Raw genomic sequence first — 23,452 nt, 5'->3', positions numbered from 1 at the left:
AAATGGACAATGGAGAAGGAGGGAGAATCCTGAATGAGGACACTGGAGTGACAGCATATTACGACTTCAGGAGCTGCTGCTGAAGAGCGACAGTTTGATGTATTCATGTTCTCATATATACTTACAGTATTGGATTTTGTTTTATTATATATAATCTGTTAGATGTTTATTCTTGTTTACACTTCCTATGTAGGGGGATGTTTGAATTAGTGATAACTCCAGCATGGTTTATTTTACTTTTGAGTTTATATCTATATGATTGATGTGAATTGTTTATGATAGGGAATTTCATCCCTAGGAGGTGAGTACATTGGGATCTCAGGTGTTTTCTTTCTTTTGCAATTGCTAAGGGACAGTAATGTTAGGCAGGAGCAGGTCCATTGAAGGGTGTGATGGGTCGACCAGCCTGACTTTGGACAATTTTTGGGGTTTTAATTTCTGTGATTCCCAAATGTATTTACTTCCATCTATTTCAAATGATTGTTTGATTCTTTTCTAATTGGAATGGAGTACCATATGTGGTCGCCTAGGCAGAGGGACCATGAGAGAATTTTCCTGTCTTGATTGGTTGATGGATAGTTTGGAAAGATAGCTGCCAGGCAGGTTTTTCGCTCTCACACTCCACAAATTTACTATGTTGCTGAGCTTGGGCTGTGATTAGCACAGACAAAAGGAAATGTAAGAGACATTCGGTGTAATTCTTGTGTAACTGATGCTATAATGATGTTTTCGATGCCTTATCAGCGTCGAAGGGGAGAAATGTAGTATCTGATGTGTTACTTATCGTATGGAACTTGGGAGGTATGGTCTATTACAATGGAATGCGTTCTCCTTTTAGAAGGGACCCTTATTAGGGTACCTATGTCCAAGAGTTTGAGTGATGGGGCTCTTGGGTCTAGGAGAAAGATTGACAGGGCCCTCTGTTTGCTATTTTGGTCTTTTAGCTGAAACTATTTGTTGTGACTGCATATTTGCCCTCCTTGTTTAGAGCATATAAAAGGGACCTCCAGTTGGGGTTCGGAGAGGTTCGTTTGGCTGAATTCTCCCAGACTGTCTTTGTCTGACTGATGCTGTTCTTCCTTATAATAAACATATTATTGAGTAAGTCAGTGTCAACGGACGTTTCTTCCTAACCTGCACATCACAAACATCAGAGAAACTACGACACTCTCCTCCCCTTTCTTCCTTTTTAGGTGATCCATGGAGTAATTGCAGGTGTTCTGCATCATCACCATCATCAGCCGGTTCAGGAGCAGGTGGAATGCTGCCAATCAAGCCTCACACACTCTACAATATAATCAGACACCACTCACCTCCCAGTGCCGGATTGTGACACAGCCTGTAACTGCTCACTCATGTACCACAGCCTTTGAAACTACTGATTCTTGTACCTGTAGTAACTCTGGTTGTCCTCCTTTGTCCTAGCTCCAGATCCACCTGCTCCTGCTTGGACTCACCTGGGTTCTCCATCACTTCCCTCTCTTCGTTCCTTCAGCACCAGAGATTCACTCACCGGAGCCGACTCGGCCACTTGGTGTTCTCACCATCACCTACCAGCCGCTGCAATTTGCCTTGGATCACATGCACCGAGAGGTTTCCAGTTGGAGCCCAGTCCGAGCATCAGTTATTTGAATTGTTTTGTAATTTGTTTCTGATAGTTATAGAGTTGCTTCATATTAATGTTTCAGAGCCTTAGTAGTTGAAGTTATAGTTTGTATCATAGTTGCCTGAGTAATTTGCGAGCCTATAGTTTCGTTGTAGTTTTGAGTCGCGAAATCTTAGAATTGTTAAAGTATGAGCCTTTCTTGCCTGGGTCTTAACCACCATGAGTTAGTGCCCTTAGTTTTTGTAATTAGTCCTCCTCGCCACTAGTTGTAGTGAAGTGCCTTTCTTGAGTTTTCCTAGGATTAATTCTGGTTGTTATTTTCCTACTTCGACTTGTAGTCTGCTCTCAGTCCTGAAAATAAACACCTTAACATTACACCAGTGTGTCTGCTCGTTTCCTGCGCTTGAGCTCTATTGCAAATTGTAACACTCAGTGATAAAGGCACATGACAAATGTAAGGATATATGTATAATGTATTCACTGTATCTTGAAAAGTGCTAGATATGAAAGCACAGTGCCGTATCATATGCACACCATCTTTAAACAAGACTGTTCAGTTTACTCTACTCATAGCCCAACATCATATTCCCACTTTCCTCTTGCCTCTCAGTCAAAATAATTTTATTTTGTTGGAGAGATTTAAAAGCATTGAAAGAACTTGATTATGAGAGAAACACCTGAACAGAAAATTGATGACCTAGCAAATAGTATATATACATAAGTATCCTCATTGTGTAAAAACAAATAGGGTTTGGGCTGAGAAGCAGCAGGTTCAGCAGTTTTCGATCTATATGAACATAACAGAACAATGTGAAACCTTTGTTTTCTCCTGCAAGGCATTTCCTCTGAGTGCAGCTGTTTCTGCTACCAGGTGTTATTATGTTGGTTTTTCATCAGTCACAAAATACAGTTTTTGTAAGGTGACAAAATAGTGTCATTTTCATTTGTGGATGGTGTCACAAGGGGTTCAGAGACTCAGGTGCAGACAGCATGGGGTGGGTTGTGAGAACTCAAATGCAGACTCAAGCTACAGGCAGAGAAGCCAAAGTCCAATTAAACAAAGCAGGCAAACTACAGAATAAAACTACACTCAACAAAAAGAGAAACTCACTGGACGAAAATGCCACACTTGGAGACAAGGACCAAATCTATTACTAAATAAACTAATCCAAAAAACCCTACAAAAATACTCCAAGGTAAATCCTACAAAACTAAAGCAGAAATAATTAATCAAGGAAACAAGACGGGGTACTCACAACAACGGGGGGAAACTAAACTAACGGGGAGTAAACAGGCTTTGAGAAATCCAGGAGACAAAACAGGTAACAGCAGACGTGGAGACAGATGGGAGCAGTTAAATATACAGGGGGAAGAGAAAGGTCCATGGGTGGAATTGTAGTCTGAAGATGAAGCAGGGATTAGAGGGAAGCCAAAAGGGAACTGAGTCCATGTGAGGATCTGCCATCTATGGTCTGGCAGGGAGTGACTGAATGAGGTGAAGAAAGAATAGAATAGCCACTTTGTCAACCAGAACATACACATACATATAGTAAGCAGGTGAGGTTGTGGGCATGTGAGCTGATTATTGCAATGAGTGTCACCTGCAGTAATCAGCAGAGTGCAGACAGGTGAATGAGAGAGAGACAAGCGAGACAGGCAGACAGACGCAGAGACAGACAGATGCAGAAAGATGGAGCCAGAGGGACAAGGAGAGAGACAAAGAGAAAGCAAAGACATGTTGAAAAATAAGAGCTTTATTAAACAGTATAGCTGCAATAGTTCTCAATCAATCAAACTTTATTTATATAGCACTTTTCATACTGTTAAAATGCAACACAAAATGCTTTACAGTACTTAAAAACAAGAAAACCCATCCCTCCCTCCCTCCATATATACATATATGCACACAACTACACACGCACGCCCACACACACACACATTTGTGGAGGCTGGCAGGACAGGCGAGGTCGTTCCAGAGGGTGGCCCAAGGGATGCAGTTCTTCCAAGAGCTGGGGAGTAGTTTTATGGTGGAGAAACCACTCAGGAGGATGGCGACAAAGGAGCCAGGCTCCGTGTCTGCTGGGATTTTCCCTGGCTGGATCACACTGTTACGGGGAGGTCACAGAATTCAGGTGAAGACACAGAAATGGGGAGACAGGAGGAATAATGGGAAGTGCTTTATTAAAATGAAACAAGAGTTACCACACAAAAGGGACACTGGATTAAGTGGGAAAACCAAAACCAAACTCACTACAAAAATTTTCAAATACAAAAAGGGGGAAAAAAAACCTACAAACTAACCCAGAAATAACAAAACTACCAGAAGGGGTACTCATGGGGATTGGGAACTAATACGAAGGGGGAAACAGGCCAAGGAAATCCAGGGGCAGATGGAGACAAGACGGGAACAACAGGCTGGAGACAGAAGCAGGGCCGGTGAGAATCCAGGAGAAGAACAAAGGGAGATGGATGGAATCCAAAAGTGGGGAAGCAGAGTCTCAGTGGGGATAAACAGAATCCAAAAGGGAACAGAGTCTATGAAGGGATGTGAGTCTATGATCCGGTGGGGAGTGGGTGAAGGAATGAGGTTTATATAGCTGAAGGTGTGCTTGGAAACAGGTGAGTTGAATGGGCTGATTGCTGCAGCTGAATTACATCGTCTCAATCAGACTGCAGGCAGGCAGGAGATGTAGGGAGCAGGGAGAGAGAGCGAGACAGGAACAAGAGAGACAGGGAGAGAGAGATGACAAAAAGATACAGGGATCTAGACAGGTCAAAATAGATACAGAAGGAATGATATGAGAAAGAAGGAAAAAGAGGGAAAAGGAGGAAGGGCAGGAGCTGGAGCAGGGATCATAACAGTTAAAAGTTAAAAGAGTAAAATACATAAGATAATAAAGAATGATGAGAACATAAGAAGAATTTAAAAGGTCAGTTAAAAGCCTGATTAAAAAGGTTTGTCTTTAACCTTCTTCAAAAAACATCGGTAGTCCTGAGGTTCTCCGGCAGACTGTTCCACAGGCGGGGGCCATAATGGCTAAATGCTGCCTCACCGTGGGTTTTAGTTTTGGCTTGTGGTATAGTTCAAAGGCCGGTGCCTGAGGACCTTAGGATCCGCAAGGATCAATATGTTAAAAGAAAATCAGATAAATAAGAGGGCGCAAGGCCTTTAAGACTTTTAAAAACTAATAAAAGGACCTTAAAATCTATCCTGAAGAGGACAGGGAGCCAATGCAGTGACTTTAAAATTGGTGTAATGTGTTCCTGCCCTCAGGTCCTGGTCAGCACGCGTGCAGCTGAGTTTTGCAATAATTGTAGATTTAAAATACTCTTTTTGGGAAGACCAGAGAGCAAGGCATTACAATAGTCTAAATGAGAAGAGATAAAAGCATGCATTAGCACCTCCGTGCTGGCCTGAGAGAGAAATGGGCGGACTCTGGCTATATTCTTCAGATGGTAAAAACCTATTTTTATGATATTTTTAATATGTGGGATAAAATTCAGCTCAGAGTCAAAAATCACACATGGTTTTTTGCAGATCGTGTCAGTTTAAAATCTTGCAATTTCGATAAAAGTTTCTCTGGCATTCAGGACCTATAACTAAAACCTCAGTTTTTCCCTGGTTGAGCTGTAGGACGTTCACTGCCATCCATGACTTGATGTCAAAAATACAGTTTAAAAGGGTATCTATTGGCCCTGTGTCATCAGGAGACATGACAATGTACAGCTGTGTATCATCAGCGTAGTGATGAAAACTGATGCCATGTCTCCTGATGACATCCCCAAGAGGAAGAATGTAAAGGTTAAAACGAATGGGACCTAAAATTGAACCTTGGGGAACCCCACACCTAATTTCATGGGTTCTTGAGGAACACATATCCACACTTACATAAAAACATCGTCTGTGAGGTAAGAATTGAACCAGTTAAAAACAGTACCAGAGAGGCCGACCAGGGGTCCGTTTCACGAAGCAGGTTCAACAAACTCTGAGTTTAACCCTGAACTCTGAGTTGATCTACTCTGAGATAGAAAACTCTGAGTTTTCGGTTTCACAACGGCTGATTCGAGTTGGTTAAATCAACTCGGAGTAGTTTCACCCGGAGTTGAGCGCGTGCACCACAACTCTGAAAAGCCAGTATCAATGGAGTGCCGATTCGACGAGTCACCATGGCAACGAGGAAGCGGAGGACTACACCGCTTGAATTGGAAATCTTAATGCGCTTATATAGCGAGTTTGAGCACGTTTTTAGAAAGAAGTGCAACACCTGCAGCTGCAAAAGAGAGGGAGACGGTGTGGGAGAACATTGCTGCCCGGGTCAATGCGGAAGTTTAAATCACAATAATATTACAGGGAAACTGTTTGAATAGTAGACTATTAAGTTATTTCATTTAGGTGCAATCCCGCGGGGGAGAAGGGCATGTGGCAGGAGCTGAAGATGAAATATAAAAACATTTTTAAAACATGTTTTAAAGTCGGCATAATCTCATGGAGCTACCTCAGTTTGATCATGTTTTACATTGTAAAGTAGCCTAAATATTAAGTGGCTGTTTGACTGTGCAGTGGTTTTATCCCACACACAGCCTAAATGTCTGCATCCATATCATGTTCTGTTAAATAATTAAGCCTATTTAAACTAACACAGACTTCTACTCAGCCAAAAATATGTATATATATATATATATATATATATATATATATATATATATATATATATATATATATATATATATATATACATATATATATATATATACATACATATATACATATATACACACACACAGAGAGAGCCTTGATGGCTCTGACAGGTTTATGTCCAGGGAAAACCACAAAGATGGGTAAAAGTCGTTTCAGGGCCAGACACACATTTCTGACCGTCCTGCATACAGTTGTCTTACTGAAGTGCTCTGCATCTCCGACATTATATAAAAAAAACTTCCAGTTGCAAAGAACCGCAGCACAACACACAATATCTGCTGGGATGTGAGAGCATGACTGTGGTTGGTCATGTTGTAAATGTAAGGACGGATTAGGTTGTGTGTAGATTATGGACTGTGACGTGAAACGGTACCGCTCTAAAAGATACTTGTCGAGAAATGCGAGAACATCCATGCGCGGTCTGATAACAATCTCCTGACGAATATTTAATTCTCTGTGCAGTAATGCTGCTCCTTTATCCACTGGATCGTTAATAAAAGGACATCATTTTGACACACGGCAGAACTAGTGTTCTGCCTTTCAGGCACGTTTCAATGCATTTTAATAGAAGGACTTTTATTTTGAAACTACCACTCTTATTTTGACGGGCCTCGCAGCAACCGGACGTGCTGAGGAGAGAGTTTCCTCTGAGATGCAGACGGCAGACGCAGGCAGAGAGGAGACCACAAAGCACAGACTGTTTGACACGCAAATAACTAAGCACAAATCAGTTCCACTCCGGGCAGAAGCAACGCCTGTAGGTATTTTCATAAAGTAAGAGGGTTTTGTCAAGTTTTGTGATGGTAATTCGTGGTTTATTAGCTGCTAAAAGCGAACTTGGAAACTTTGTAAAAAGACATTGTAAATGCTGTGTTGAGAGATACGTTGTCAGAATATTTGTGCTAGGAGCAATAAGTTAAATACTAAAGGCCTACTGTTAAAATAATAAGTTAATTCATGCTAGGTTAAAAAGATAAGCTAAATAAGCCTCTTTTGGGCATTTTCTTTGGTTTGCCTGCAGTTGTGCAGCAGCCATTTCTAGTTTGTTTCAGGCACTGTGATTAACAAGGAAAAATAGCTAATTCTGTCTTTTGTATTTCTGTGTTTTGCAGTTTCACTATTATTTGTGCTCAAGATGGCAAGCGTGTAATTAAAGCCACAACTACAACGAGGACACGTCTTGTCTTTTGAGTCAAAGTTTAGCTAGCTGTCTAGTTGAAACACACACGTCTCAGCGAGGACAGTACAGTGAAAAGGCGAGAATTTCCGGAGTTCAGCTGAAAAGAAGATGGACGCCAAGCCAGAAGCAAGCAAGTCAGACAAAGGCTCCAAAACTGCAAAAAGCTCTCGCTCCTCCACATCTAGCACAGCAATTCAAGCACGAGCCCAGGCCGAAGCAGCCAAAGCACGAGCTTCATACGCCGACACGGAAGCAAAGCTTAAAGTAGAAAGTGCAGCAAAGGAAGCAGAGTTGCAGTTAAGCAAAGCAAAGTTGGACGCAGAGTTAAAAGCACTGGAATACAAGAGAGAGGCAGCTGCAGCCATAGCACAAGCTGAAGCATTAGAAGCGGCTGAAGAATTGGAGTCAGACAAATCAGATTCAATTGCTCGAGAAAATTTAGAAAAGGACATTAAGACAAGAACACAGGAATATGTTGAAAAACAGGCACATCTTCAGTCACAGCCAAACCAAGCCACTGCAGCTTCACAATTCACAGGACCTGATTCAGATGGAAGTTTTGTAACGTGGCATGCCCCATCACCAAAGGACGTGCATGCGCAGACCAGTGAAAATAATGCTCAAGAAAATGCAGCTTTCAGCGACAATGATCTCAAACGTTGCAGCCATGCAAACAACTATGACGGGCAGAATGGACCCCAAGCGAAACCCAAGTCAACTCAATACGCTCACGGGTTTTCACTAAACGCTGCAGCACCATCGTATGTCCCACGAGGTATGGGCCCACCCATCAGCACAACATCGGATACAGAACACTTAGCTTGTTACTTGGCCCGCCGCAACTTAATAAGTACAAGTCTTTACCCGTTCGATGACAAACCCGAAAGTTACAGAGCATGGCAGTCATCATTCGTCAACACTACTGAAGGTGTAGGACTCACAGCCACTGAAACGTTGGATCTGCTAGTTAAGTGGCTCGGGACTGAGTCTGCCAAACATGTCAAAAGGATTCGATCAGTGCACGCAGGGAACCCAAATGTAGCGCTGGAGAAAGCCTGGGCACGCCTCCAAGAGTGCTACGCTGCACCTGAAGTGACAGAAAAGGCTCTGTTTAAAAGACTTGACAATTTCCCCAAAGTATCTGCCAAAGATTACAGCAAGCTGAGAGACTTGGGTGACTTGCTTATGGAAATTCAAGGTGCAAAAGAAGAGGGGTACTTAAAAGGACTCTCGTACTTGGATACTGCCAGAGGCATTGGCCCCATAATAGAAAAGCTTCCCTACGGGATTCAAGACAAGTGGCTCACAGTCGGCTCAAGGTATAAGGAAGAATACAAAGGTCAGTTTCCACCATTTGACTACTTCACCAGTTTCATCTGTAATGAAGCATGCAGGAGGAACGATCCAAGCTTTCTGTTTTCTCGCAGTCATGAAAGACAGCATGAAGCGCTTTCAAGGAGCTTTGGAAACAAAATATCAGTTCATAAAACTGAGGTTTCTACAGGGGCAAACCAGCCAACAAATCCACAAGTGATGCATCTCAAAGGACTAGAGAAAAACTGCCTTATCCACAACAAAGCACACCCACTGAGAAAGTGTAGAGCATTCAGAGCGAAAAGTATCGAGGAGAGGAAAACTATTCTCAAACAAAGTGGAATCTGTTTCAAATGCTGCGCGGCAACTAGTCATCTTGCAAAGGACTGCAAAGCCCAGGTAAAGTGTTCCGAGTGCAACAGCGACCACCACGACACAGCAATGCACATCAGCGTGCCACCTCAAGGTTCCACCAGGCCTGCTCCCCCAGCAAGAGACGGCGGGGAGGAGGAACAAACTGACATCGACACAGCAGTAAGTTCACAGTGTACTCAAGTTTGTGGTCCTGGGCTAACAGGTAGATCCTGCTCTAAGATCTGTCTGGTTCGAGTGTATCATCAAGGGCAACGTGGAAAAGCAGCCAACATGTACGCGATCCTCGACGACCAAAGTAATTGCTCCCTGGTCCGCTCAGACTTCTTTGAACTGTTCAATGTCAAAAGCCCTCTGTTCCCGTATAAACTAAAAACTTGTGCTGGGCCGCTTGAAACATCCGGACACAAAGCAGAAGGTTTCCAGATCGAATCTCTTGATGGAAAAAGAGTTCTCTCACTGCCGCCACTAATCGAATGCAACGAAATACCTAACGACCGTTCTGAAATCCCCACGCCAGATGCTGCTCGTTGTCACTCTCACCTCGAGAAAATTGCACAGTACATTCCGGAGCTTGACCCCAATGCGGAAATCCTGATCTTACTCGGGAGAGACATTCTGAGAGTTCACAAGGTTCGCCAACAAGTAAATGGTCCCCACAACGCTCCTTTCGCGCAGAAACTGGACCTGGGATGGGTCCTGATTGGAGACGTGTGTCTGGGAAATGCACACAAGCCTACAGTAAGCTCGTACAGAACCAACGTGTTAGAAAACGGCCGCCCTTTTATCTGCACGCCCTGCAACAGCTCTATCAAGGTGATCGAGAACACCTGCCAAGGCGGGGACCAAATAAGCAAATTCCGCAACAAATCACTGGAGACCTTGGGACAGAACGTGTTCAATGAAACAGCTTCTGACAATAAACTTGGCCCATCCATTGAAGACACAATCTTTCTGCAGCTAATGGACACAGAAATGTTTAGGGACGACTCAAAGCACTGGGTGGCACCCCTTCCCTTCAGACCTCAGCGTCAGCGGCTCCCCAACAACCGTGAGTATGCTCTGTCTCGTCTCTACTCCCTTCAAAAGACTTTGCGAAGAAAGCCAAAGGTCAAAGACCAATTTCTTGAGTTCATGAACAAGATCTTTCAGAACAACCACGCTGAGGTTGCTCCGCCATTGCTAGAAAATGAGGAATGCTGGTATCTGCCGACTTTCGGAGTCTTTCATCCACAGAAGCCACACAACATAAGTGTGGTGTTTGACTCAAGCGCAAAGCACTCAGGGATGTCTCTGAACGACACTCTTCTCAAAGGCCCGGACCTAAACAACTCCCTTGTAGGGGTTTTGATTCGTTTTCGAAAGGAACAAGTGGCTATACTTGCAGATATTCAGCAAATGTTCCACTGCTTCCTCGTTTGCAGCGACCACCGGAACTACCTGAGATTTTTATGGCACAAAGACAACGACATGTCCAAAGAGATCATCAACTATAGGATGCGGGTGCATGTTTTCGGGAACAGCCCGTCTCCCTCTGTGGCCATCTATGGACTCAGGAGAGCTATCAAGGAAGGGGCACACAAACATGGAGCAGACACAGTCAAGTTCGTTGAGCGCCATTTTTATGTTGATGATGGCCTCATCAGTGTGTCAACAGACAACAAAGCCATAAGCCTCCTCCAGAGAACTCAAGCCTCGCTCAGTGAATCAAACTTGAGGCTGCACAAGTTCGCTTCGAACAGCAGCGCTGTCCTGCAAGCGTTCGCCCCAGAAGATCGAGCAGTTCTCAAAGACTTGGACCTCAGTGATGAAGCTACTCCAGTGCAACGTAGCTTAGGCTTGATATGGGTAACCACTGCGGACACCTTCACATTCAAAGCATCTGAAGACAAAAAGCTTTTCACGCGCAGAGGTGTTCTGTCTACGGTGAACAGTATATTTGATCCCCTAGGCATGCTCGCCCCTGTAACCATTGAGGGCAAACATCTGCTGAGAGAGTTCTGTGCTGACAAGTGTGATTGGGATGCTCCCCTTCCTGAAGGAAAGCTAAAACAGTGGGAGTTATGGAGGGACTCTCTACAAGATTTGAACAAGCTGCACATCCCAAGAGCATATACTCCTACGTCTCTCTCTAAAGCTGAACACAAAGAGCTGTGTGTGTTTTCCGATGCATCTGTCAAAGCCATTGGAGCTGTGGCGTACCTCAGGACGATTCAAGCTGAAGGACAAGTCAATGTTGGATTCATTCTCGGAAAGGCTAAACTAGCTCCACTCTCCCAACCAACAATCCCACGTTTGGAACTGTGCGCTGCGGTACTGGCTGTGGAGGTTGCTGATCTCATCCAAGATGAACTGGACTTGAAGCTGGACTCTGTCAAATTTTTCTGTGACAGCAAAGTTGTCCTCGGATATATTCACAATCGGACTAAACGCTTCCATGTCTACGTTCACAACCGAGTCCAACGCATCCATCAGTCTACAAAACCAAACCAGTGGTTCTACGTTCGCACCGATGACAATCCTGCGGACCACGCATCCAGGTCGGTTCCAGCAGCATACCTTTCACAGACCACATGGTTCACTGGACCAGCTTTTCTGCACAAACCAAAACTTGGTCCTGAAAACACATCAGAAACCTTTGAACTTGTAAATCCTGAAACAGATACAGAGATACGAGCTGAAGTGAGCAGTTATTTGACACAAACTCAAGAGAAGTGTTTTGCCACACGTTTCCAACGCTTTTCATCTATGCATTCACTCACCAGAGCAATAGCAACTCTCATCCATGCGATCAAGACTTACAAACAAAACAAGTCTGACACACACAAGGTAGTCCAGCAGTGCAAGCTTCCATGTACTTCTGATGAGTTGGCTCAAGCTAGACATGTCATTATCAAAGCGGCTCAAGAAGAGTTTTTCTCACAAGAAATGGTGGCTCTGGCAAGCAATCAACCTGTGCCCAGAAACAGTGCACTTCAAAAGCTTAATCCAGTTCTAAAAGAGGACTTGATTTGGGTCGGTGGCAGACTTAAACATGCTCAGATAAACGCAACAGAATGGAACCCGATCATCTTGCCAAAGAACAGTCACATTTCCCTGCTTCTAGTGAGACAATACCACGAACAAGTCAAACATCAAGGTCGTCACTTTACTGAAGGCGCCCTCCGAGCAGCAGGCTACTGGATCATTGGAGGAAAACGACTCATCGCCTCAGTTTTGCACAAGTGCGTGACATGTCGACAGCTGTGTCGTAAAGTAGAACAACAGCTCATGGCAGATCTGCCGCCAGAACGCTTGCAAGTGTCCCCTCCCTTCACGTACGTTGGAGTGGACGTGTTTGGGCCCTGGCCAGTCATTTCCAGGCGCACTAGAGGTAGCCACGCTGAGAACAAACGGTGGGCTATGCTCTTCTGCTGCATGAGTTCACGGGCTGTCCACATCGAGGTCATCGCTTCCTTGGACACCTCCAGCTGCATAAATGCACTCAGGAGGTTCTTCGCAATACGTGGACCTGTCAAGCAGATCCGATCAGACTGTGGAACAAACTTTGTGGCAGCAGCCAAAGAGCTGGGGCTGAGCCAGAAAAATCCAAATGTGTCAATGCAGAAGTTTTTAAGTGAGCAGAACTGTGAGTGGGTGTTCAATCCACCCCATGCTTCCCACATGGGGGGGTCCTGGGAAAGGCTTATCGGACTTTCAAGATGCATCCTGGACGCTATCTTGCTCAAAGACAACATTCAGCTCACCCACGATGTTTTGTGCACTCTAATGATGGAAGTATCCGCTATCATCAATGCCAGACCCTTGGTTCCAGTCCCAAACAATCCAGACTCACCTTCCATTCTCTGCCCTGCCATGATTCTCACACAGAAAGTGGGAGTCCCACCACCCCAAGGAGAATTCACAAACAAAGATCTCTACAGCAAACAATGGAGACAAGTCCAAGCTTTCGCGGACGAGTTCTGGCGTCGTTGGCGTTAGGAATATCTTCCAACTCTACAGACTCGAAGGAAATGGACTCAAACGAGAAGGAATGTCAAAGAAGGAGACATTGTGCTCATGAAAGACTGTCAAAATGCACGTAACAACTGGCCAATGGCGAAGATTACTGCTGTTTTTCCTGGAAGTGATGGAAGAGTCAGGGAAGTTCAACTCCAAACATCAGAGCGGGGAACTTTAAAGACTTTTAAGAGACCTATTTCGGAAATAGTTGTTCTTTTGCCAATAGATTAATGTTTAAAGTTTGCTAATGTTAAATAGTGACCTTATCAGGCCAGGCGGGGAGTGTTCTGCCTTTCAGGCACGTTTCAATGCATTTTAATAGAAGGACTTTTATTTTGAAACTACCACTCTTATTTTGACGGGCCTCGCAGCAACCGGACGTGCTGAGGAGAGAGTTTCCTCTGAGATGCAGACGGCAGACGCAGGCAGAGAGGAGACCACAAAGCACAGACTGTTTGACACGCAAATAACTAAGCACAAATCAGTTCCACTCCGGGCAGAAGCAACGCCTGTAGGTATTTTCATAAAGTTAGAGGGTTTTGTCAAGTTTTGTGATGGTAATTCGTGGTTTATTAGCTGCTAAAAGCGAACTTGGAAACTTTGTAAAAAGACATTGTAAATGCTGTGTTGAGAGATACGTTGTCAGAATATTTGTGCTAGGAGCAATAAGTTAAATACTAAAGGCCTACTGTTAAAATAATAAGTTAATTCATGCTAGGTTAAAAAGATAAGCTAAATAAGCCTCTTTTGGGCATTTTCTTTGGTTTGCCTGCAGTTGTGCAGCAGCCATTTCTAGTTTGTTTCAGGCACTGTGATTAACAAGGAAAAATAGCTAATTCTGTCTTTTGTGTTTCTGTGTTTTGCGGTTTCACTATTATTTGTGCTCAAGATGGCAAGCGTGTAATTAAAGCCACAACTACAACGAGGACACGTCTTGTCTTTTGAGTCAAAGTTTAGCTAGCTGTCTAGTTGAAACACACACGTCTCAGCGAGGACAGTACAACTAGACTTCGCCAAAACTCGCCAGCTGACTGAATGAATGAGGAAATGAAATAGCGTGTCTGACTGAAAGAGGGCGGAGACAGAGAGAAACTCGAGGTTTACTGAGAAAAACCTGGTCCCAACCAGGTTAGAGTCAGAGAGTCTGTTACTACGGTAACTGACCGAGAGTTTAAGTTACCCCTCTTTGTGAAACAGGCTAGAGTTGCCCCTCTGTCTCTGGTTTGAGTTACCTCCCTTCGTGAAACGGAAAACTCAGAGTTTCCCTAATTTCAGGGTTAACAAACTCAGAGTTTTCACTAAACCTGCTTCGTGAAACGGACACCAGGTGTCTAAGTCTGTTTGATAAAATGTGATGGTCTACTGTATCAAAAGTGGGGCTTAGATCCAGTAGAACCAACACTGTTAGTTTTTTGTTATCCACATTAAAATTAAAACAAGATAAAGTTCTGTTCTTTAAAAACAATGAAAAGACATTTTTAAAAAATGAAATAAATAGAAGTTCAACAACATATATATTTGAAAAAAAAAGTCCATTGCACCTGAGCACTCAACATAAAACTCTATGAACTTAATGTAAAAAATATTCAAATTGTGTTTAATGGTAAATCAAAGAACAACTATTTCTTTTTACGCTTTGAAAAACATTTTAACATTTTCACGTTTTAACATTGCATTGGCGTATTGTTTAGGCCTGAAGAGGGAAAAAAATGATGCTTACAACTGTGAAGCTTATACCTAATGAAAGCCTGTGTTTCAAAATATCTCCAGCAAGAAGAACATTATTCTGAGTCTCCATACTTCTTAATGGATGCAGGACTAGTATTACCATGTCATTAATCTAGCATTAATATGTTTTCAGCAACAAGAACAGACATATGTTGTGCAATTCATCTGAGATAAAGGTCCGCCTCACTAGACCAGTACATTCTTGCCCTACGGTACCAAATGTACCCCATGACCATGTTGATCCCTGAAAAATAAAATCAGCATTCCTAGAAACGGAGACAAGTCTCCATTAATGTCATTGTCCTGGAATTTTCAGACGTTTTTGTGAGCTTGATGGTGGCCAGGTACCATGTCCAGGTACCTTCCACAGCTCACTCATCAAGCTGACCTCCATCTTCATCCTAGCCCTTATTATCATGACTATCTGCATTCTGACTTGACTGCATTTCCATTATTATCCTCAACTCCTATGTCTCCGTTGTTCATCATCACTGTTGTCATGATAATCATCATCACTGCAGTTGGAGGGAATTTCCTGGACTATTCTATTGGCTACCCTATTCTCTGCTGTACTTGCAGTCTACGTAATATGACAAAATGATAGGAGTTACTCAAACTACAACTAGGCTGCACAAAACTGCCCATTTTAAAATGAATACACTATAAAATATAACAAAAAATATACTGATTTACAACCAAAACAGTCACAAGAAAAGGTGAAACAATTACATGACTTGATTCAGCAATATGCCTCACGTTGCATGATGTCCAGTTCAGTGGACACGTGGCAAATTGTAATTTACTACTTATTTTAAATAAAATTTTTCAACATAAAATGATGACGTTATTCCTTAGATGTTACTGTATGTCATCATTTTTTTTTTTTTAAACCTGTAGGGTTCTTCTGGTTTCCGAGGAAATTAATTTGCAGTTATGAGGACTGACCACTAAATAAACCTCAATAGAGTGGTGCAGTAGAGAGCACTCTAGTGGCTGATATGTAGTTCCACCAAAAACAAAACATTGCATTTAGGAGAAAATTACTTTTGAATAGGTGTCCACTACAGTGGCCACTATGTGCCAGAGGGTTAAACTAAGACTCACTAACAGGGGCTGGGTGAGGGGTGGATTGGCTCCCGGAGACTGACGGCCCAGGGGCGTAGCACCGGTGGTGTCGGTGGGCAGCGAGAGCGGGTGTGGCGGTCTGAAGCATGTCCGGGGGGAGCTGGTCCACTGAGTGAGGCAGGGGGAATCCAGAGAGGGGCCAGGGGAACCAGAGAAGTGGTAGGAGGATGGAGCTGGGGGAATCCAGAGAGGGGGGCCAGGGAAATCCAGGGCAAAGCCAGTTTTCCAGAGGCAGGACAGGGATGAAACACCGTCTGTACCAGAGAAAAGGCATTGGTCAAAGAGCACAAGAAGCAACAGGAGCAAAAGTGCAGGAGCCAACTAACTGTAGAAGCTGAAGCTACAGTCTGGCAAGGGTGTGAAGTGTGGAACCGGCTTTTATTGTCAGGGAGATGAGACAGGTGTGCTGCGCCGCAGCTGCCCGGAGTTCTGCTGATGAGAGCTGATGAGGCTGGAGACTGATTAGTTGCAGCCACTGCAGTGGAGCGAGAGAGAGAGACACAGGTCAGGAAAACAGTGTGCAGAGTGCAGAGAGAAGGGAGAGGGAAGAACAGAGAAAGGCAGAGGAGGTCACAGGAAGTCAGGCAGGGGCAGGTGTAGGGACTGAGGAGGGGGATGTGACAGATTGGCATGTTCAACACGAGCCTTTCGCACTGTTGAGAGGTAATCTGGTCACATTCTTCTTGAATTACTGCTTTTAATTCTTCTAAATCCTTTGGTTTACACTTTGAAACAGACTTTTAGATAATCCACCATAGAGCTTCAATGGAACTCATAGTCCAGGGATTGAGCTGGCCACTCTAAGACCTAGATACTGAGTTCCTGCAGTCAAGTTCCATTGGCCCTGGATGTGTTTAAGGGCCATTATCTTGTTGAAACATCCAGTTTTGACCTCAATGGAACAGTGTACATACAGAAGGGAGCATGTGTGTTTTGAGAATGGCACAATACTTGGCAGAGTTCAGACAGTGAGATGACCAAGACCAGCAGCACTCATGCATCCCCAAACCATGATACTGCCTCCACCATACTTGAGATAGGTACTGTACATGCTGGAGATAATGCTTCACCTGGCCTTCTGCGTACCCTCACATTAGCAGGAGGAAGATAAAGCTGGAAACTGGACTCATCTGACCACAGTATCTTCTTCCACTTCCTAGCTGTCCAGTTTGCCGGGCTAACCTCTGTCTCTCATTCACCAGGGGCTTCTTGACAGCCTTGTAGGACCTTAAGCCATGATCTAAAAGTCAGCCATGTACAGTGTGGGTGGAACACTGGACACCAGTTTGGTTTGACCACTGCTGCTGAAGCTCCTGTGATGTCATTCGGCAGTTGTTCCTGCACTACAGGTCAGGATGCAGCCATTTCTTCCAGAAGAAACCCTTGGAACCCTTCCAAGCTGTCGTTTCATCTGTATTTCTGAAGAGTGTATCCAACTGCTGAAGGACTGCATCTGCACTTCCTGGCTATCTGGTGGCAGCTGTACTCTTCCTGGCTAAGAATCTGTATCCTCATGTGTGTTTCCTGTGTTAGGTTCCTTGTTTTAGCCATTTTTGTCTCTGAAGAACTTTCAAATGTACTGGCTTTATATAGACATTAAGCACAGCAACAACATTTGTGTCTTTTAATAAAAAGCATGACCTTCATTAGTGGATAGTGGTTCAGTCTAGTTGTGTGTGATTGTTTGTTGTGACAGGTTGTGTTAGCCTGGTTAGCGGCAGCCTACAGCCTGTTTGCTACTGTGGCGAGTGTAGCGAGGAGGACTAAATGAGAATATGGGGGAAGCTTAGAGCCAGGGCTGTTGTAGAGTTGCCCATTAACTTTAAGCTAGGCTTGACAACGCCACCTTGGATGCAACTCCCAAGGAGAGTTTTACCTCCAGCAGTTCCTCAGCGGCACACAGGTTCGTTACACAACCAGGCAGGAGACGTGGTTGTTCCAGTACAATGTATCCAATTTTATTAAACAACTGATAACAACTATATTAAAAAAAAGGGAGGGAAAGTGCAGCTGATCAGAGGCTGGCTTACCAGGTGGTAGTGCATCAATGGGGGGAGGACTAGATCCCAGGGGCAGTTCACCAGGTGAATAAAGAATCGCACACATGTGAAGGACTAAGCAAAAAAATGCCCAGGGTTCACATGCCACACAGGAGGGGGTACCACCACCGAAGACACCACGATACATTCCCAGGTGCTCAGCCTCTGAAACAGAGAGAGGAATTAGTGGGGAACACTCAAATGAAAAATAGGAAACAAAATTAACAAGAAATTAAACTGTAGGTGAAAACAGTTGCCTATAAACTAATAACCGAATTCAAAAAGAAACATCTCAACTCAAAATACAAAATACCAAAAAAAAAAAAAAAAAAATGCAAAAGAACAGGGACATTAAGGTTCAAAATTATATTACAGGAAACAAAACAGTCCCTCAAACAACACAACTATCAACAAATAATGAGAAAACAATACTAATTAAACATTAAACAAATATAGGCCATAGGGCCAAACAAAAAGAAAGAACAAAACCCAAATAATGTCCAATGATGTGAGTGTATGCATAAAAATACACACAAAAAACTAATCCCACACACTGCTTCATCTGCGCCAGCTGCGCTGACATCGTGAGGAGGCAGACCAGGCAGACGAGGCAGACGAGGCAGAGAGGTTGCGGTGGCATTGTCACTACCTCTGACCCGTGAGGCACTCATCAGTGCTCAGTGACCTGAAATACTTTGCTAAGGAGGGATCCTTAGCAAAGTATTTCAGGTCGATTGGAGAAGAAAATAGTAAGTGTAGTGACAAGAAGCAGACATTTTCCTTCGATAATGGCATATTAATGTGCAAGTGGGCTTCGCAGCTAGGTAATGCAGCAGCTGAATCAGGTGAGGACTGGAGGGCAGTGTATCAAATAATTGTACCTGTTGGTTGTCCACAACACATGCAAGAATTAGCACATGAGCATGCATGGTCTGGCTATTAAGGAGTCACCAAGACTTGCAGCTGCATCCTGAAGCATTTCATCTGGCTGATGTGATTAAGTTCTGTAACACTTGCAGCACTTGTGAAGTTGTGGCAAAACAAAACCAAGTAGTGCTCCAGCCTGTCTGTGCTCTGTTCTTGCTGATGGTGAGCCATTTCACCATGTGATTGTTGATTATGTTGGTCTACTGCCTAGAACAAAGTCTGGTAACCAGTTTCTGTCGACTATCATGTGCGTTTCCACCCATTTTCCTGAGGCCACTTTATTCAGAAAGATCACTGCACCTGCTATCAGCAAGGTGTGGATGCATTTTTTCACAACCTTAGGGTTGCCTAAAGTTGTTCAGTCAGCTCAAAAAACAAATTTCATGTCCCGAACATTCAAGCAGGCTTCGCATTCACTTGGTGTCACTCACTCCATATCTTTTGCTTATCACCCAGAGTCACAAGGAGCACTTGAATGCTGGCATCAGACATTGAAGTCCATGCTTAGGAAATACTGCCATGACAAAGGGAGAGACTGGGATGAGAGTGTGCCTTTTGTACTCTTTGTCATTTGCAATGCTAAACATGAGTTACTGTGGTCCAGTCCAGCTGAGTTAGTGTTTGGTCACATTGTATGTAGCCCATTGAAGGTGTTCAAGGAACAGTTTGTGTTGGGTTCCTCTAAAATTAGCATGTCTGAATTTGTCTCTGAGAGTAAAGACAGGTTGCAGCATGCATCTGTATTGGCAAGTGAGGACCTCTTCATCTCAGAGCAGTATGAAGAAACAGTCTTATAAAAAAGCTGTCAAGAGCCGGTTCCACCCTGGTGAGCAAGTGTTGGTCTTGTTGCCCCTGCCCGGTTGTGCTCTCTCTGCTTGCTTTTCATATTGGTATGTGGTAGACAGCAAACTATCTGAAAGTGTGTCATCCAAAAACCTGATTGCAGGAGGAAAACTTGTCTGTGTCACATTAATATGTTGAAGTATAATCATTCCACAGAGGTTTCTCAAAATAAGCAGCAGGAGTGCCCTTCGAAGACACCCGCACCCGCTGTGTCTGTTGTCCTGGTTGGTGCAAATGCAATTTCTGATGGTTTGGTAGAGCCCTCTATTCTGTTCATTTAATATACACTTGTCATACTTACCTGATGATCAGCGTGATAACATTGTTGGTCTGATTCGCTCTCACCCCACTTTGTTTGGTGATGTGCCTTCCCACAATCCATGTGATTGAGCATGATGTTGATGTTGGTAGTGCTATTCCCATTAAATAAAATGCATACCGTTATCCTATAGAAAAATGTGAAAAGATGAAAAAATGGTGAGTACTTGGTTGAAAACGGCTTAGCCAAGACAAGTTGCAGCCCCTGGAACTCTCTGTGTCTGTTAGCTCCTAAGTCCAATGGTATCCTTCGGTTCTGCTCTGATTTCAGGAAAGTTAACGCACTTACTGTCTTGATTTATTCCCGTTGCCTCGCATGGAGGATTGCATTGATAGCATTGGTCTGGCATTAATTTTCATCACAAAATTAAATCTAATGAAAGGCTACTGGCAGGTTCCACTAACCTGAGAGCTTCTGATACAGTGTATCGGCATTTGTTACAGCTGACTACTTCATGCAATATATGGTGATGGCATTCGGTATGAGGAATGCACCTGCCACTTTCCAACGATTAATGCAGATTGTGTTGGGGGATGTACCAAACTGTAAAGTGTATCTTGATGATGTGGTGTTGTACTTAAGTGAATGGAACAGCCATGTCTCCACTCTGAAGGTGGTGTTTCAGTGGCTTGCTAATGCATCACTAACACTCAACTTTGCTAAGTGTTACTTCAGTAAGGCTGCAGTAACCTACATGGGGAAGCAGGTGGACATGGACAGATCTATCCGGTGGATGCAAAAGTTGCAGCAGTGTTGTCCTACCCAGTTCCCAGCCCTAGGTGTGAACTGAGACGTTTTTTGCGTATGGCAGAGTATTACTGTTGTTTTTGTAAAACAATTCTCGGTGGTTGTTGCCCCCTCGACCAGGTTGTGTAATCCAGTCATACCATTCCACTGGGATGATAAATGTGAGCATGCCTTTAATGTTGTTGTTATTGTTGTGTTGTTGTCTTGTCTGCAGTGCTCCTGGCTTGCCGCTTCTAACTTCTCCCTGCCTTTAAAACTGGAGGTGGATGCCAGTGCCCCTGGAGCCGGTGCTGTTCTGCTGCAAGAAGGTGAGGGAGATGTGTGCCATCTAATGAACTACTTCTCTGCTAAATTCAGATGCCACCAGCTGAACTATCCCACCATTGAGAAGGAGATGTTAGCCATGTTGTTCGATCTGCAACATTGCAAAGTGTACGTCGGCTCCAGTTCAACACCGGTATCAGTCTACACTGACCACAATCTCCTCACTTTTGTGGTACAACTGTACAATCACAACCAGTGTTTGATGTGTTGAGTCCTATCAGCACAAAACTATAGTGTTGAAAATAAGCGCAAAAAGGTGCTGACAATGTAGTGGCTGACGCTCTGTCCCGTGGATGAGTAGTGGCATTAAGAGAGAGTGAGCAAACAGATGTGTTTGTTTGTATGGGAGGGGGTGTTACGTTCTTTGGTGTGTGTTTCTGTGTAGGTAAGGTCAGTTGCGTTTTTTTCTCTCTTTTTTCTTTCTCTCAGGTTACACCCCGGTGGAAGAGGCCAGGTGCACCTGGAGCTACTATACAATCAGCGGGGATTCTTAAAGCCGAGCCACTCTGATCATCATTGCCAGTGAGCTAGATCAGCTGCTAGTGTACTCTGTCGTGTTCTGCCTAAAGCCAAGAGTGTGGTGCTTTATGACTTAGGATCAGCTTCGCTTAGGAGAAGCTCACCTTGTGTTGAATTTTGATTTTGTTTATTTATTTTAAGTAAATGACATTACATGATCAGTTTTCCTGTCTCTTTCCCCAGTTTTTCATTATATTTATTACTCCCCTCATCCCCTGGCTCTCAGGGACATAACAGTCTGCATGACTTACCTTTTCTATACACAATGCTGAATGTCTGAATAGTTGCTCTGCCATGAGGCAAAGGTATGGAAATCACAGCAAATGTGTTGAGATTCAGCAGGGGTGTTGGAGACTTTCTCCTGCACTGACGTAGTGAGTCATCTCTGAGTAAGGTGAGCAGCAGCTGTGAGGCTGGACACACACTGGAGGGATGTGGAGCACTTTGGCTGCAAAAGCTTTAGAACTCAGAGCAGAAATCAGCTGCCCAAAGGCCTTCATTGTGTATTAAAGAGCCAGAGGTGAAGCAGCAGGATGAGTCAGAGCCCACAAATGCAAAAGACTGTGCAGATAGAGTGCTGCTGCTGCTGATGCAACGTTGCCAACGCAAACTCATGCTCGCTGAGTCAAAGTAGGGAGGGACATATCAATGGCAGGAAATACATAGATTTTCAAGAGGAAGCTCACATCATGAGACACAAGTTCGTATATAACCATTCAGTGGAAAACACAGCACAGCAATACATTCAACAGTTCTGCTTTAATTCCCAAGATTCCACTGTCAGTACTCATGTATGATTCATAAATGTTTTTTCTCTTTTGTGCAGCTTTAAATATTTCCAGAGAGCAAACATGTTGATGAGCAGGTCATTGTATGGCTAATCTCTTGTGGCTAATGTGGCTAATGCTAATCTTTTGTTTCTTTAAAAAAAAAATTCAAGCCAACACATAATAAATATAAAATGTTGCAAATAAAAAGTGCGTGCATCAGTGGAGCAATGTCCTCCTAGTGCCATAATACCGGTCCTATTAGAATTTTTAATGAATATTTTGTTGCATCACTCATCACATTTTGCTCACATGAAGGACTTTACACATCATGTGCAATAATTATTCCTAATTAATTAAAATACAGAGAAGCATAGATCAAAGCTGGAAGGATTCATTAAGACATAACTGTATACAGTATACTGTGTATACTATTGTATTCTTCTGGTCATGTGCTGCATATCTGCCGCTGTAATGATAACGGTAAAAGAATGAAATTTTTAGTAGCTTCTCAAAAACAGGCTTGACGGAGATAGACAATAGCATCTTTTCATTTCTTGCTGGTGACTGTTGACTTTGCACAACGGACAACAAACAAGGGGCTGCACAGTGGTGTAGTGGTTAGCACTTTCGCCTTGCAGCGAGAAGATCCCTGGTTCGCGTCCCGGCTTTCCCGGGATCTTTCTGCATGGAGTTTGCATGTTCTCCCTGTGCATGCGTGTACTCCGGCTTCCTCCCACAGTCCAAAAATATGCTGAGGTTAATTGATCATTCTAAATTGCCCGTAGGTGTGAATGTGAGAGTGATTGTTTGTCTCTGTATGTGGCCCTGTGACAGACTGGCGACCTGTCTAGGGTGTCCCCTGCCTTCGCCCGAGTCAGCTGGGATAGGCTCCAGCCCCCCCGTGACCCTAATGAGGATTAAGCGGTGTATAGATAATG

The 23,452-nt window shown here is 43.8% G+C and overlaps 1 protein-coding gene across 1 annotated transcript; it reads left to right on the top strand.

The window, feature by feature from the left end:
• Positions 1–6,849: 6,849 nt before the first annotated feature.
• LOC129347292 (uncharacterized) lies at positions 6,850–14,136 on the top strand. Its single transcript, XM_055011934.1, has 2 exons — positions 6,850–7,062; positions 7,418–14,136. Exon 2 carries the CDS (start codon positions 7,594–7,596, stop codon positions 13,150–13,152), a length of 5,559 nt encoding a protein of 1,852 aa, XP_054867909.1. The 5' UTR covers positions 6,850–7,062; positions 7,418–7,593; the 3' UTR covers positions 13,153–14,136.
• The last annotated feature ends 9,316 nt before the right edge of the window (positions 14,137–23,452 follow it).

This window comes from Amphiprion ocellaris, chromosome 7, assembly GCF_022539595.1.
Source record: "Amphiprion ocellaris isolate individual 3 ecotype Okinawa chromosome 7, ASM2253959v1, whole genome shotgun sequence".
Taxonomy (NCBI): Eukaryota; Metazoa; Chordata; class Actinopteri; family Pomacentridae; genus Amphiprion; species Amphiprion ocellaris.
Note: the sequence above shows the minus strand (reverse complement) of the source record. Positions and strands in the feature narration are given on the sequence as shown.

Bases quoted from the DNA above. Each gene is read 5' to 3' on its own strand.
- LOC129347292 (XM_055011934.1), top strand. From the start codon at position 7,594: ATGGACGCCAAGCCAGAAGCAAGCAAGTCAGACAAAGGCTCCAAAACT.